The sequence below is a fragment of the Harmonia axyridis genome, chromosome 2 (assembly GCF_914767665.1).
Source record: "Harmonia axyridis chromosome 2, icHarAxyr1.1, whole genome shotgun sequence".
NCBI classification, from domain to species: domain Eukaryota; kingdom Metazoa; phylum Arthropoda; class Insecta; order Coleoptera; family Coccinellidae; genus Harmonia; species Harmonia axyridis.
The window spans coordinates 24,579,125-24,595,221 of record NC_059502.1 but is presented as its reverse complement, the minus strand read 5'-3'; the positions used below and the strand labels follow the sequence as shown (position 1 = coordinate 24,595,221).

The 16,097-nt window shown below is 32.0% G+C and overlaps 1 protein-coding gene across 13 annotated transcripts in view; it reads right to left on the bottom strand.

The window, feature by feature from the left end:
• The window catches only part of LOC123673761 (rap guanine nucleotide exchange factor 2), an 85,741-nt gene that overhangs the window by 31,835 nt on the left and 37,809 nt on the right, over positions 1-16,097 (bottom strand). For 11 of the 13 annotated variants that reach the window (XM_045608416.1, XM_045608420.1, XM_045608423.1 and 8 more), the window contains exons 3-4: positions 12,623-12,706; positions 2,289-2,364 (exon numbers count right to left, since the gene is read on the bottom strand). In XM_045608416.1, coding sequence (XP_045464372.1) covers positions 2,289-2,364; positions 12,623-12,706 — 160 coding nt within the window. Of the gene's footprint in view, positions 1-2,288; positions 2,365-6,522; positions 6,624-10,701; positions 11,051-12,622; positions 12,707-16,097 lie in introns of those variants that run through there. The other 2 variants (XM_045608426.1, XM_045608424.1) reach the window with 2 other exon arrangements.

Here is a 16,097-nt window from a genome sequence, read left to right as displayed (position 1 = left end):
TCGTATTTTTCCTGTCATTAGTGGATTTTATATTTCCTTTCGCCAAAGTAACATTCTGCACATTTTTCTTATAAAGAGAAGTTAATGAAATACATATTACAAACGTTTATTATAAACAGGAAACTGATCTTTGGGGATCATCTGTTGATTTGATACTTGATACATCCATCAAATTCAAATCAATATCAACGGGAAAAAGATCGAAATGACAAGTATGACATAACTACGCCGCCACGAAAGTCAGCATTTGAAAATTGACATATGGTAAACAAACCGTTTCAACACATTTTTGATTTTGTTCCGGTGTCATATACTTTTGGTTATGTGAGTATGTCTGATTTTGTGCCAAATAATCATTTGCAAGAAGTGTTGATTTTCTTCCTTCGTTAGAAGAAAACGACGGCTGAAGCACATCAAGAGCTCCAAAACGTTCACGGAGATGCTACTCTAAGTGAAACAACATGCAGTGATTGGTTCCCTCGCTTCAAAGACAGTGATTTCGATGTTGACGAAGTGAAGGAAGGCCAAAAACCTTCGAAGACGCTGAACAGAAGGTATTGCTCGATGAGGATCCGTGCCAAACGCAAGAATGCTTCCTTCAGCATAAGAAGTTAGCCGCCAAGCCATCACCAAACGTTGGAAATGATTCAAAAACAGGGAACTCTGCGGAAGCTATGCTGTGTATTTGGTGAGACAAGGTCGGTGTCATTCATTATGAGTTGTTGGAACCGAGTAAAATCATTACTGGGGAACGGTATCGACTTCAATTGATGCTACTGAGCTGTGTACTGCGCGAAAAACGGTCACAGTACTAGCAGAGGCACGATAAAGTGATTCTACACGCACGTCAGGTGTGTTAACTACATTTTGAAGAGAAGAGATTTGTCCATTCTTATTGTTGCAATGACTACTTCATCAACTACTAATCTAATTATCACTAGTGGAATTCAAATTTAAATTGGAAATTATATTCGTCTTGGTGTCAGAAAAACTAGCTTTTCTAAAACCCCTATCAAAGTTTAATTTAGACTCTACCGGTGTGGTGTGATTTGAAAATTGAGCCGTAAGTTTTCTCATAGGAATTTATTTCTGATATAAACCATTGAGGCGATGCTCTATTACGGTTAAGCGCTGAAATTTCCGAATTTTTTTATCGAGACAATATCATTAGGATTCATTAGAGCTACGTTTTCAAATTCATTGCAAATACACAGGGTGCGCCAAAAAATGTTAATTCCAAACATATTTTCTTTTTTCATAAAACATCCTATTTTTAATGAATTTTCAGATTGAATGCAATAAATGATCCCAAGTTTGTTCCAAGTTTCATATGCTCAAAACTGACTGTTTTTCGAGATATTTCGATTTTACACAAATTCTTTGGAAAAACCTTATAACTCCGGAATGAATTAATTCATTTGAGTGAGATTTTGAAAGTGAATAATAGAAGAACGGCAATAAGTAGGTACTGAGTTTTAGATATTCATTCAGAACACTACTCATTAAAACTTTAATATCGGGTTTATTCCAAATGGTATACCTATATTTTATTTTCTTAGTTGATAGGGAATTTTTTGAAGATCATGAAATTTGATACCTATTGGAACAATGAAATACAGGGTGTGCCTTTTGGAATGAGCCCGATATTAACGTTTGAATAAGTCATCAACTTATCTCCATTCTTTTAGTATAAACTTCCAAAATCTCATTTAAATAAATTAATATTCATTTCCCCTTCAATTCATGAAATAATGAAATATATATCTCAAAAACGAGTTATAAACATATAAAACTTCGAATAATTTGGGTACTTACATTCATTTCATACTATCTGAAAATTCCATAAAAACATAAGAAAAAGCATAACACATAATTCAACTTGTAATCAATTCCTGGTACTTTTTGATACAGAAGTATTTCTCAACAAAACTTGAAACATGGACACTCAATAAAAAGTTCAGTTTTTTTCAATTCAATTTTTATGAACAGAAAATATTACGAATAAGATATGATCTTTCGAATTTTCATATAAATTATTAAAATTTTTGTAAATTCACACAAACATAAGGTATAAACATAAACTGACATAAAACAACAAGTATTTTAATGAAATTGGCAGGCAACATCCTCAACGGCAAAGTTCCACAGATTTCAAAATTTTCACTGAAATACCAGCCTTGACAATAGTTTCAACACTTTGCCGACTAGGAAGTCTACAATAATGGCATGATTTCCCAAAAATATTTTAAAATGACACTCCTCAAATAAATTTGAAAAAATTTACTTACTACAATCATCTCCGAGGGCTCCAAAACGAAACATTCATGTTGCCTTCTAGCATTGCCTCCTGTTCTCTTACCAAAACTGAAAAAAATCATAACACAAAAATTAACACTTCGCTCAAATTTGACTAGCATCAGGTACAAGGGCGACTGTTGAAAATGGAACCGGAAAGAGATCCTCTATAAAGAATCCCCCGTTTCCTTATCACTCCCAAAGTAATGATGAACCGAGAATGCTGTTAATAAAGGTTTCGCCGACTGGCAATAAAATACCCAATGCAATTTGCAAAATAAAAATGCTTCAGATAACGAGACGAACGTGTCCGTTGGTATAACGTAGGTTTGTTTACCTCGAGCTATCTCTATTTTGTAATTTTGAAGGATATTGCAAATCGGCCCAAGGCTTTTGTAATGCTTTGGATAAGCTTGTACTGCAAATAAGGCATTATTACAAACCATGGTCGTGCAGGTTGTAACATTTTATAAATACCGATGAATTACCCTTATTTCATAAAAAAATTAAAATAGTTATTTCAAGAATTTTAATGAATTCCAGGAACAACATTTAATAACGATTAAAATTGTTTCTTCCATGGAAAAGGGGCTGCTCCCCTGCCCCCCGCTGGGTACTCCTATGCCGACAGATTAATAGTTTTCAACAGTAGTTCGCAATAAAGATGATTATTTCTCAGCCTAATCTAACACCGACCTGAAAATAATAAACTGAATACTAATGACAACGAATATTCCATAAAAAATGAATAGACGATGGAACAACATAACAGCGAACTACAATAAGTACAACAATAATGAATAAAGATAAGTGAATCACAACATTCACAACAGACGATTGCTTTCCAAACATTGAAGAATTTACAATAGTAGTACAGAAAATATAAATCCAGCTATGCAAAAAGCTAGTAGAAAACCAAATACCATGGAACAGCGCATATTCATTTTCAAATTATTTGTTATGGAGTTGGAAATTTTATATTTTTATTATCTATTTTCAGATTCGATAATATCTTCAAATTTTAGTGATATTATCCTTAAAGAATTTTTTTATATTCAAAGTGCTACTTATATTTAGAAATATTTTTTTTTATTATTATTATAAAAAATCCCTAGCAATTCAAGCAACAACAATATTTAGTACCAACATTCTGTACCTATATAGGTTTCAATATTCTCCACTCTGATAATTTCCCTGCTTCTGAGCATCTCAATTCTCACGAATTAAAATCATCCGTGATTCGGTTAACTTAGAAAAAAATCACAAATGAAGCGAGAACAGGCAAACGCTAGATATTATGTCATTTTTTAAAATTATTTCAAATTCCCTCTAATTATGGTACTGCGAATGCACGTATAACTTTATCTATCGCAACAGGGCGGAAGTTCCAGTCTCGGTTATTTCGTTGATTATTTTTATATTTATTCGGAAAAGGAACTATGACCTAATTTTACAGAAATCTAAAAATAGTTAGATAGCATGTCTATTTAAGGCGACCATTTTAGGTTATCGTTTTTTTCTTTCGATAATCTGAGTTTCATAAATGTGTCCCCTTTGTTTTTTCTCAGAAAACAAATGCGAATCCGGTAAACCACAGAAATATTATACTATGTATTACAAATATTATTTGACGTCATTACTCAATAAAACTCTTTTGCTATACTTAAACCACAAATATTAAAAGTACATGGTGGGCAAACTTCGATATTTTAGCACTACAACTTTTAAATCAGAGGTGAAAGATAAAATCTGATACCCCATTCTCTTTCTCTTTTTCTGAGAAACTAATGAGAGTAGTATTCATTTTTACCTACCTTCTTTTGTTTTCGAGTTATATGCAACAATTGGAAAAATGGCGATATCGAAAAATTTTTATATCTCCGCTAATACTGATGATAGAGTTCTGAAATTAAAACAGTATACAGGCACTTGTAGATTTCTGTGCCATTTTTTGAAACCTTAATTTTTAGTTATTTCAAAAATATACAACATCGTATGTGTTATCACTATTAGGACCCAACTATTATCCTTTCCTAATTTAACTGTTGAGTTTAATCATATATACTTTATTTCATATGCTATTTGAAATTTATTGGTACCTACTGTGCATATTCATTCTGGAGACCTATAAAAATAATCTGATGCGTCCAACTCCTTATAACTGTATCGATTGAAACAATCGATCATGTGATCTTTCTGTTACTTCCAAATCCATTTTGACATATAAAAATTTATAAAATATATTATCTAGATTCGAATTTTGTAAAAATTAGTAAAAGCAAGGAAATAATGAGATTAATGAAAAGAGACCTCGGAATAATAAACATAGATAGAGGGAGCATATTTCATTTTCAGTAAGCAAATTTTGTCCTCAACATGAACTATTAAATTTGACATAAAGCGCGCGGAAATGAAAACACATCAGTGATACGATAATTCACTTAATTCGCGAGTTTCCCCACTAAGAACGCGCTTCTTATGTCCCATAGTGAATCAAAGTTTCATATTAACTCAAAATATATTGAAATAAATACCTAAATATATCAGAAATTCAGAAAACAGACATCAAGCGCGCCAAATGACGTGAAACAACCGATAACATTAGGAAAGCAAAAGTGGCCAAACCTTGGATTTCAGCAGGAAGATACAGAAAATAATAAATATTCTGCTTATTATAAATTCGAGAATTAGGAGAAATATCGGATTCCAAATATTCAGATTTTCATATTTAATCGGGAATCACTGAAATAAATATATTTCATTCAATATAATATACATTTATAATGATATAGTTAAATTGTGGATTTGAAAATATTTATATCACAATCCGACAACGTAATCTAACCATGTTAGGGACATGTAAAAATTGCTTATACTTCCTCTGTCTATGTTTATTACTCTATAAAAGAGACTGATCCTGTTATAGTTAGATCTAGTGTTCCCATTCAAAAAAATATAACTTTGGTTCATAGCTTCTTAATTGAAAAGACGAACACGCAGATGGATTCTAAGTGAAAAAGTGCCTGTAATGTTTTAATTTCTCTATCATCAGTATTAGCAGAGATATTTTTTTTTCGATATCGCCATTTTTAAAAATTCCGCATATAACTCGAAAACAAAAGAAGGTGGCCAAAAATTAAAACTAATCTTGTTTGTTTCTTAGAAAAAGAGAACGAGAATGGGGTACGGACAGATTTCATCTATCTCCTCTAATTTAAAAGTTGTAGTGCTGAAACATCGAAATTTGCCCACCCTGTACACTTCTACACACAACTCCTAAACTATGTGAAGTAGGTCTGTCTATTGGTTTCTAAATCATCAAATATTTTGAATTTCATGTTGTGAATCTTTTGGAAATTTTTTTTTTAATTTGGAACATGATTTGAAGCACATTAAAGTCGTGCATTGTGTTTTTGAGTAAGGAGGATCGACAATGAATAATAATAATATTATTACTGGAAATAATATTCCAAAACCAACTTGATTCTTCATAGATGAGGCATAAATGTAACCTTGAAAATAGTTCAGGTAAAAAAATGTATTCCCCATATACATTTCAAAACCATGGAACTGAAGTTGTAGAAGCTCTTAATCCACTAAATATTCATTTAGGTTACACAATTTTTACAACGATGTTGTCATCATCGGAAACTTTATTAATTCCTCATTAATCTAGGCCTTTTTTGTGTCTACTTTAATTTCTTGGTTGATTTCGGACACGATCAAACTAAGCTTTTTTTTTAACTTGTTTCAGAGCTAATTACAGAACTACAAACCTCAGGTTATTTTTTTGTACATTCCGTAGTTTAACCTTCCAGGTAGAAATGTTCGGTTTGATTTCAAGCTTGATTCAAGCGTCGAAAATGGGCATGCGCATTTCGTGCATGAACTATCATGCTCAGAAACATACACGAAAAAGCCCTACTGCAACGAGAGTTTAACTTTAGAAAGATTAATTCAGTAGTAGCTGAAAATAGTATACTTTGACTTTTTAAAATGACATCAAGATAGTCGAAAACGTCTTTTTATATAAACAATAACTCCGTCAATAATATCAAATTTACTTGGACCTCACTCAGAGTAGAATAATGTGAACTCAAAACATACTTGAAAAAAACGACCTATTACTTTATCCCAAGAAAAAAGAACGAAAGAAAAAATATTTTATTTATATACCAATTGAATGAATATTATCCCAATTAAAGAATAAAAGTTAAACAAACATACCAGACAGTGTGAAGCACCTCATCTCTTAGAGCCTCACTTTCATCTAATACACTTTCTTCTTCATAATCACCATTGACTTCAGACATGATTGAAAGCAAGGAAATAAAGAGTAATTTGTTCAAAATTGAATTTTATTCAATACACATCATAACTATCTACAATTACTGATATAAAGTACATAATTCAATTCAGGAAATGATGAATTATTAAAAATTCTGGTGTATAAATATTACTAACATTATCAAACAAATGACAATCAATAGATTTAATTTCAGATACAGTTTGATACTAATGATGTGTAAATTATTCACCATCAAAGAATGTATGACATTTCAGCGTACAATTTTTGTCACTTTTATTCTCACAAGTAATTAATTTATCACATTTTTAGCAATTAATTTGTATAATAAATATCAAAGTACAATTTATCCATTTTTGAGTTAATAAAACAATTGGAAGTTTATAGAACTAACAATTTTTTTTTATAAGGCACTGCCCGAAACGTTGCCTATCAAATGACAGTTCTATCATAAGCAATCAATATATTCAGTGATAACCCTGAAATCAAAGTTCACCTTACAATAAAAAGTAAACAGGGTAAATAATTAAATCAGTAAACAATTTTTTTGATATACATATATATATGTATATATAAAAAGTATGACTATTTTAAACCAATTCTATAAGACAAAATTGAAAAATTAGGTAAAGATGAGAGGGGGGTTCATGAAATAAAAATCGATGGAAAAATAACCAACTAGATGCTATCGTAGCTACTTAAGATGCTCAGAAATTTTCGAACTAAATGAAAATCTAAAATAGAATTAAAAAAATGCTCATATGGATCATTAGCAAGAATACAATGCTAGTAACTTCCAATTTCTGATAACATTATAGTCAACAGCTAGATCCCAATAATATTTGCCAGAGGATTTGCTTGAAAGGCTTTTCAATCAGCAATTTTCTACAATTCTACAATTTTTTGGAACGTTCATTTAAGTAAAGCTCCACTGGTAATAATGAACAGAACAGTTTTTCTTAGAAACAATATAAATTTTCTTTAACAAGGAATGTCGACTGATATCAAAAGAAATTAAAAAATAATATAGGAAAGATTCCTGATAAAAACAGAGAAAACCTCTTGAAATTGAATTTTCATGTTTAGGTGCACCAATCATATTTTAAACTTACTCCAAAAAAATTATATAACTAACAGCAATCCGAAATGAGAACTTGAAAATCAACAATATCAAGACTCTCTTTTAGTTTTCATCAACATCTCGTGCAATTCATATTGTTCCTGTTCCTTATCAAGCTGTTCCTGCATCAACCTGTCTAGAATATCCTGAAAACGTTGCCTAAGAGCCTGATTCTCAATTCTCTCGATTTCAGCTTCTTGCTGTTGCCTCCTGGCCTTTAAATCTGCAAGTTCTACATCCAATTCGTCCATCCTTGCTTCTATAGCATTTCGGGGTAGATTTTGATCAGAGTATGAAACATTAGAGGAAGACTGTTGGTAATAATCCATCTCCTGAATCATCGAGGGGGAGTTATCTTCCATATTTCTAAACATATCACTCGTGAATTCGGTGAGCATCTTACTATCCGATGAGTTATTCAACATTGAATTAGAAACGGTCAGTTGACTATCCTCTGCAGAATTCTGGCTATTCTCATCCATAAGCGCGTTGAGATGTGGGTCCTCTTCCTCAGAATCGCTAACCTCTCCACCAAATATGTCATGTTCTCCAACATTTTGACTTGGGACTTCAACGGGTTCTTTCTTGATCACTGTACCTTTGTTTACTTTATCATCATCTTCATTAATGACTTCCCATTTGACACTTACAGCATCGTTATCCAATCTGAGCAACCGCTTTACTTCCTTCTCTATCTCTGGAGCTTCTACATACTTCTTCTTCAAGGTCTTTCTGAACCTCCTTTTCCTAACATTCTTAGTAGGAGGAGTAATACCATGAGGCCACAAATATTTCTTTTCTACCTTGATGGAATCTTTCTTCTTGGCTTTCTGAGGGGTCTCTTCATCGGATGTTGCAAAATCCTCTTCTTTACAAAGCAGCATTTGGCATATGTCAGCCGTTTTATAGAAATTCTTATTGTCGATTGTTTTCATGGATTCAACAATTGTTGGAAGATCCACCACCTTGGCGTTGAGGAGCAAATTGCCAACACGCACCTCTCCATGTCTCATATCATTTTCAATTTTGATGTTCAACTTGAAGGCGCTGTTAGTCTGGATGGACTCACGTAGTTGTTTTGCTGGTTCTACAGGTAGACGAAGAACAAACTGAGATTCTAATTCATAGGAAGTTGAGGCTTCGTAACCTTGACCTTAAAAAGAAAAATAATAGTGAATTATCTAGATATATGCCTTGGGTACTTGAACGAATATTTCAGGACAGAAGTACCTACCATTGAAGGAACACTACACTAACACTGGTAGACTGAAACTGTTCGAAACAGGAACTACAATTTAATTCTGAGAATTTTCCGATCAAAATTATGTTAGAGCAGAGTAGAATAATATTCAAAAATCTCAAAGTTATAATATCAGGTAAAAATAATGAATAGTTCTCTTTATCTACAAACTAATTTTTTCCTTTCCAATAATCGTCAAATACCCTTGTACTTCAACGATTACATGTTAAAAGAATAAATTGTAGGTAATGCTAATCCAACTACAGAGAATAACATACATGATCAAATCAGATAACCAGTGATGAATGAACTACATAAGAGAATTTTTTTAAATTTAGTTAAAGAAGTTAAACCTGCTAATGCCAAAAGAATGAACACATTATGATTAAACATAATGTATGCAACGAGTAGCCTAAAACATAAAAATATACCACAAAAGCCACTTCAGTTCCATTTCTATAATGGACTAGGTACCTATTTTATGCAAATATCAAAGACAACTAATCACCAGAATGAATATTGATATTCTTGAGATTTAATTTTTTTTCTCAATTTAGAAATATGAGAAAAAATATGTATATGCAAAATTCCTTACATTTCTCCAATACTATGTGTAATTCAAAATTGTTGATTATATGAATATATAGGTTAATAATATGAAATTTTATAATTGCATGTGATGCAAGCAATGCACAATTTCCAAAGAACTAAAGAATTCAACTTTCTTTAATGATTGCAAGGTAACAAGTTGATATCTAATCCATGACTGCCAATAACGATACCCTTGATGAGTTGGACTTACTGATTTTATTCTCATGAACATTCCTAAAAAAAATTTCCACGCCTCAGAGCTATTATTAAAATGACGTCAAAATATTGTACATATCAATAGCAGGCAAAGTACGTCCACAAATAAAAGGGAAGAAGATGAAAAGAAAAAGCTATTCATAGGACACTGATGAATTACTTCCTCAAGAATTATGAATGATAAGGACTATTAATATGAAGTGGTAAACTGCAACTAAAGACAAATGGTCCAGATGCAACCAGCAGTTGCATATAAAACAGGGAAACATTGGAGTACGTAAATAATTATACGTATTTAATATCATCAATTTTGGAGCTCATTGAAAATTTTCCCAGAGAACATGTAAGGTGGCTCAAAAAGGTAATCTGAATTCAACTGGCAATTAAATTATTCAAGAGCCAAATCCCATAATTAAATTTGAAGGCAATCGAGTTCGATATTTAGAATCGCCAAACTAAAACAGACGAATGAAATGTTGGAAATTCACGACTAGCTTGTTGGCACCACCAAAACAAACGGTTCTAATTGAAAGAACAGACAATAAACAAAATATTTTTCGACGTCACACAATATTCAAAGGGTTATATTTCATATTCCATAGGATGTCAAACATTTTCGAATATTTTTGAGCCCCATTGGAATGTTGAGAGACTTTCACTCCAATAGCAGGTCGCGAAATCCTTGCGGCAATTGTTTGTTTTTCAAAGTCACGTTTTCTTGGAATTCCTTTATCTGTTAGTCTGATAAAGGTTGAAAATTTCATCGAGTGCATCTATATTAGTGTGTCTGAACGATAAATGACTAATAAGGAAGCTTAATTGCCCCATTTTTCCCCTAATCAACATGTGAATCTGGTTAAATGCGAAATGTCAAACAAATCTGAAGCATAGATATTAGTACGTGTATATTCTGCAGAAAACAATAATACATACCCATTTTTTAAATTTACCAATCACAACAGCGGGTATCAAACTTATGGTATCAAAACTATGGGTAATTCCGAAATTTTTCACCAACACCAACTTGATGCAAGTTCCTATTTTGATTAGATCTCTCACGCAGCGAGGGGAAAGTTGGTAACAGAAGTCGATTTGCAGGGATGTTCAAATCGCAGGAAATTACTCATTAACACACTCAAGATCAACTTCACCTTGTCACTTTACTTTTGTGCAAATTACAGTTTTTACTATTTTGATTCTCCAAGTTACAAAACAGATTTTTACGACACTATCATCACAGACATACCGCCCATCATTCTCAACACATAATTGCAGCCTGTGCCACGTTGCCAAGTAGTATGCTTCTTTTTCTTTCGAATAATGGTCGACGATGGAAGAATGGGCGATAACATGAAAATCGAGAGTATAAGATCCTGGTTTTAATAGACTGAAGTAAAGACTTATTTGAAATATCACAGAGTCAGGTGTTTTTATGAGATAATAGTAGTCATAAATAGAACAAGTGCCGATCCTAACTCAAAAGACACAATTTTTTTAATAATATTCAAGTATGAATTACCAATCTCGGTACATGCTAAATGCGAACCCATTAAATCACTGATAAGTGGGTTGAGAAGAAGAAGAAGAAGAAGTATGAATGTCCCAAAAACAAATCGAATAGGTATTCTTCATTTAAGATCGTTAATTAAATCTCAACAAATCCCACAAAATAAGTTATGAAAGAAGAAAATACACATATTCAGTAATAATAAAATGATACTCATACCCAGAGGCGTAGCTGATCTAAGTTTAAGGGTCCCTGTATTTAAATTTATTTGGAGATACCAATAAAATGTAATTGATATTACTGATATTGATAATTATATTACCTTCCAATAGTTAAAAAGTCATCAAATATATTTCCATTTGATTCAATATTTTCGAATAGTAATTTTAATGATTTAATAGAGGTATATTCAATCGCAATTATTCTTAATATCAATAATGAGAAGTTATGATCTGTAAAAGAAATTTATATCTGAAACAACAAAAAAAAGTTAAATAATGAGAGAATTATTGAAAAATTTGTAATTTAATAAATTGAGGTATATCATCTTTGATTTTCTCAAACATGGTACTGAAAAACTTAAACTTACTTTGTTTTAGTAACATGCCAAGCATTAATAGTAAGTATACATACTTGTTCTATGGTTACCTGTTAAATATGTTAATATTCTTCTTTAAGAAATGTTGAACAATCGTGCAACCGCGCTCCGTACAGTTAATTCCGAAGGACTCTGGAACTTGCGCACGCATATAACAATGGAAACTGACGCTCTCTAGAGGAGAATTTCCGAACCTCGGAGAGAATTGAATTACTCAGTAGACAAAACAAGCTAAGATACGCAGATCGTGCCTTTTCGTTCTTTCATCGATCAAAGCCGGAATGATCCGATCTGGTCTTTTCTGCAATTGTTAACTACCTCAACACCGTTAGCTAGAGGTCACGAGTAATGTGAATTAGTCGACGATAGTATTTCATTATACAGGCTGTGTCTCATATAAGCTTATGAATGGAATGTTATCGCTCTTCGAGGTCAATGAAAAAATTTGTATATAGAAGTGGATATGCAGATTTGCGAATGCAACAAACTGTTTTTAGATGAAAGTACCGAAGTGACCACTACCAATCTTTATGCTTTCAACGAACATGGATAGTTTAATTTCGAATAGACTTGTATTCATCATATATCCAATAATTTTTGCAAACTGGTGGTTTACGGTTAATTTTCATGAGCTTTTCTAATTTGTGAAATTTAAATAAAATATTTGATTCATTCAAACTGCTTTTGGATATTCTATTTTATGGGTAATAAAACCAAATCAAAATATAATATAATTGTTTATGACTCACCTGGACCTAGGTAAGAATAGGGATCCATCGATAAAGACTGATCCTGACAGTAGGATATACCAGCACGTTGACAACTCGCCGGTGCTGAAAAAAAGGTAGTTTTAAAAAAATTCTAAATACTATTCGAAAAAAGCATCTGGAAATAGCCAATGAAACTCAAAGTATGTACATATTATACATTCCAATTATTGTTTCACCTTAGAATTAGAGATGGACAAGGGACAGAAAACTATCGATATAACGTGCGTTCATTTAAATTCTTGGGCAAGAGGGCTGTTGGGAAATCAGAGTTGATTTTCTGTGATTACATATAGCGCTTAGCATGTACCATATAGTTCCCAGATTCGAAGTACATAAACAAATGTTAGTGATATGGTACAAGCTAAGCGCTACTTGTTTTTATAGAATATTCACTCTAATTTCTACACAGCACTATCGACCACGAATTTAAATGAACGCTCTGTATATTATATCGATATTTTCTGACACTATCGAAATGTATCGATATATGTAAGAGTAAAAATATAGATATATTTTAATATCGTTTTATATTGATGTAATATTTTGGTTTAGGGAAATTCCGTTGAATTCAATATTCTTTTTGAATAACTGAAATTTTTGAAATGAGAATATAAGTTATATTATTACAAATATGGGTTAGGTACCAGCGATATTGGGAATTCCAGTAATAAATGATTCACAGAAAGATATTCAAAGCGGCCTATTATTTACTTGTTCGTTGAATAATATTTAAATTTTATTGTCAATATGTGAAATTTCAAAACTGAAAATTCTACTTATTTTATAGGTAAATATGGGGTAGGAAGTTACAAGGGATCTTGGAATTCAAGCAATAAATGGTTTAGGTAGGTATAGTATATCCAAAGTCATTTGAACTAGTCCATAAAATCGCTTGGCCATAGATGTCCCTTAGAAGTGAATACCGCGATATTCTAAATACCGGGGTTCTTGAAAGTGTTGTTAGTCAATCAATTAACTAGCCCCAAAGAAATTTCTGGAAACTTGGACAACCCTTGTATAATCGAAATATTCAGCTTCCTCCAAGTGACTTTGGATATACTATACATAGAGATCTTTGAAAGCGGCGAGTTCCAATTTTATTGTATCTATTTATTTGTAGAGCTTTTAGGAAGCTTGAGTCATAACTTTTATATTCTTTATTACTTAGATTAATGAAAAAACTTTAGTAGGAAAACACTAATTAAACCAAATGTTTCTAAATAATCTAAATTAGAGTTACAAACCAAAATGATGGATGCCCGGGTAAGTTTAAGAAGAAAAAGTCCTATAAACATGAGCCCGCAAACGCTTTGTTTTCGAGATACAGGGTGTTTTTTTTCTTCAAGTAACAAAAAACTAAGATATTTTTTTCTACTTATATCCTATTTGAAAAAATATTGAATCTAGAAGGCAACTAAGGAATTAAGTTGTTGGTTTACCTTAGCCGTAGTATAAGCTCTGAGTCTAAATCGTGTTGTTATTAAATTTTCTTGTCAAAATTCTAAATTGAAGTTTTCTTCATCAATTCTGAGAAAAGTTGGTAATTAATTCATTACTTCTATCAACTTTCTTCGAAGTCATTCTATTGAAAGCAAGCAAATAGGTTGACTGAATAGATAATATAGGCGCCATTCCGGTAGTTGAGGACGCATTGGGGTCCACTTCCATCCTCTGCGTCAACACCGACTCATTCATGTGTCAAAAACGTGAAAACTTCCCACACAATCTCGCACTTAGGCAGCTAATCGTGCATACAACTTCCTCCATGACGAAACACAGAATATGTCAAATATGTAATTCAAGAGATAACACTGCTCTGATAATGTCGAATACTATGATGACTATACATACAAGTGGAAATGGAAAAAACCAAGATGAGAATAATTGATGTTAAGCAAGGGGTAATTATCACAAACAATTCCACAGGAATCCTCAGGAAAAATCAAATAATTATGAGATCCAGTGGGCTTTGATGAATAAATAATTGATTATAAGTTTCGGTACTTATTTGCCCAATCTGTAGAGAAGATCAATAAAGATACCTACGATAAACTGTTATATGCATCAGTAGGACTACAAGAAACACCATGTATCTCGAAAACAAAGCATTTGCTGTGTATAGGACATTGTATGGAACATGTATATGACATTTTATTCTTCAAATTATTTAAGGAATTATTAATTTTTCTTCGTACCTCCAATTTGGGAACAATCGAATCGGTAATCAAAAATATGCTATTATTTCGAGTAATTTGTTAAAATTTAGTTATCCCTGCTTTCTCATATCACAGATATGAGTAAACGTTATAGTAAAGAAAAATATCTTCGATTCATTTAAAGTAATTACATGATATTCTGCACGAGGATTCAAATTGTCATTCTACATCCATTAACGAACTTAAACAAGGCATTAGAGATCAGAATCTAGCATGAAAATTGCAAGTTCTTAGTCATCGTGTTTACAGGTTTACAGATTCTTGCATTTGAGGACGGTTTCTTCATCATAGAACAAGGGCGTAGATAAGGGTGGTACCAAAATATAAAATTTATCGGGAATTTCACGTTTGCGCATGCTCTACGCCCCCCTTTATTTAGAAAAGCAGAATTTCGATTTTTTTTTTTTTTGATGCTTGGGAGAATATTTAATGACTAAAACTTTTATGTACACTCCTTTTTAATGGTGGTTCTATGGAATTATTGGACCATCTAACTGAATTCCATGAAACTCGCAATAGAATTGTAGAAGTAAAGGCTTTTACAAGGATATGCCAAACATAGAGTATACCATAGTTGAACAGGATGGTCTAAAAAGCATTTTGCAAGGGGCAATTTCAAAATTTAAGACCAAAATGTCTGTCAATGCAGCAAATGCGAATATTCGTATCATAATGGAGATGTAATGGGTGTAGAAAAAAATCAAAATAAGATAGTTCAAGCGGGATATCTGGATCTCACTGCGATCTTAATCATTAGGTATATCAAGTTATTGTGAAGAAGCTACTCAGCAAGCCGGATTATATGACAATATTGATCACGTCTAATATATGTAGATTTGCTATAATAAATTACTCGATAGCAACATCAATACAATTCGATAAATACCTAAATTGATTTAGAAAAAGATTGATAAAATTATCTGTTAGGCAACTCAAAAACCACTCAATTACCAATCAAAAAATGCAATCAAAACAATTTGTTATTTTTTCCAAATAAATGGTTAGATAAGACAATTATATAATAACAGCACGTGTTATTCTGTCATTTTTACATTAGTAATATTTTATACATATATTCAATTGCAAATATAGAAACCAAAATTAGTGTCTAATACCAATAAATTTCTTATTCAGCTCAATGAAGAACGTACATAGTTCTTCATTCGTAGTAACGCTACATAGGCAACCCAAAATACATTCAATTGTATAGAAAATGCAGTTTAAACTTTTTTATTTCA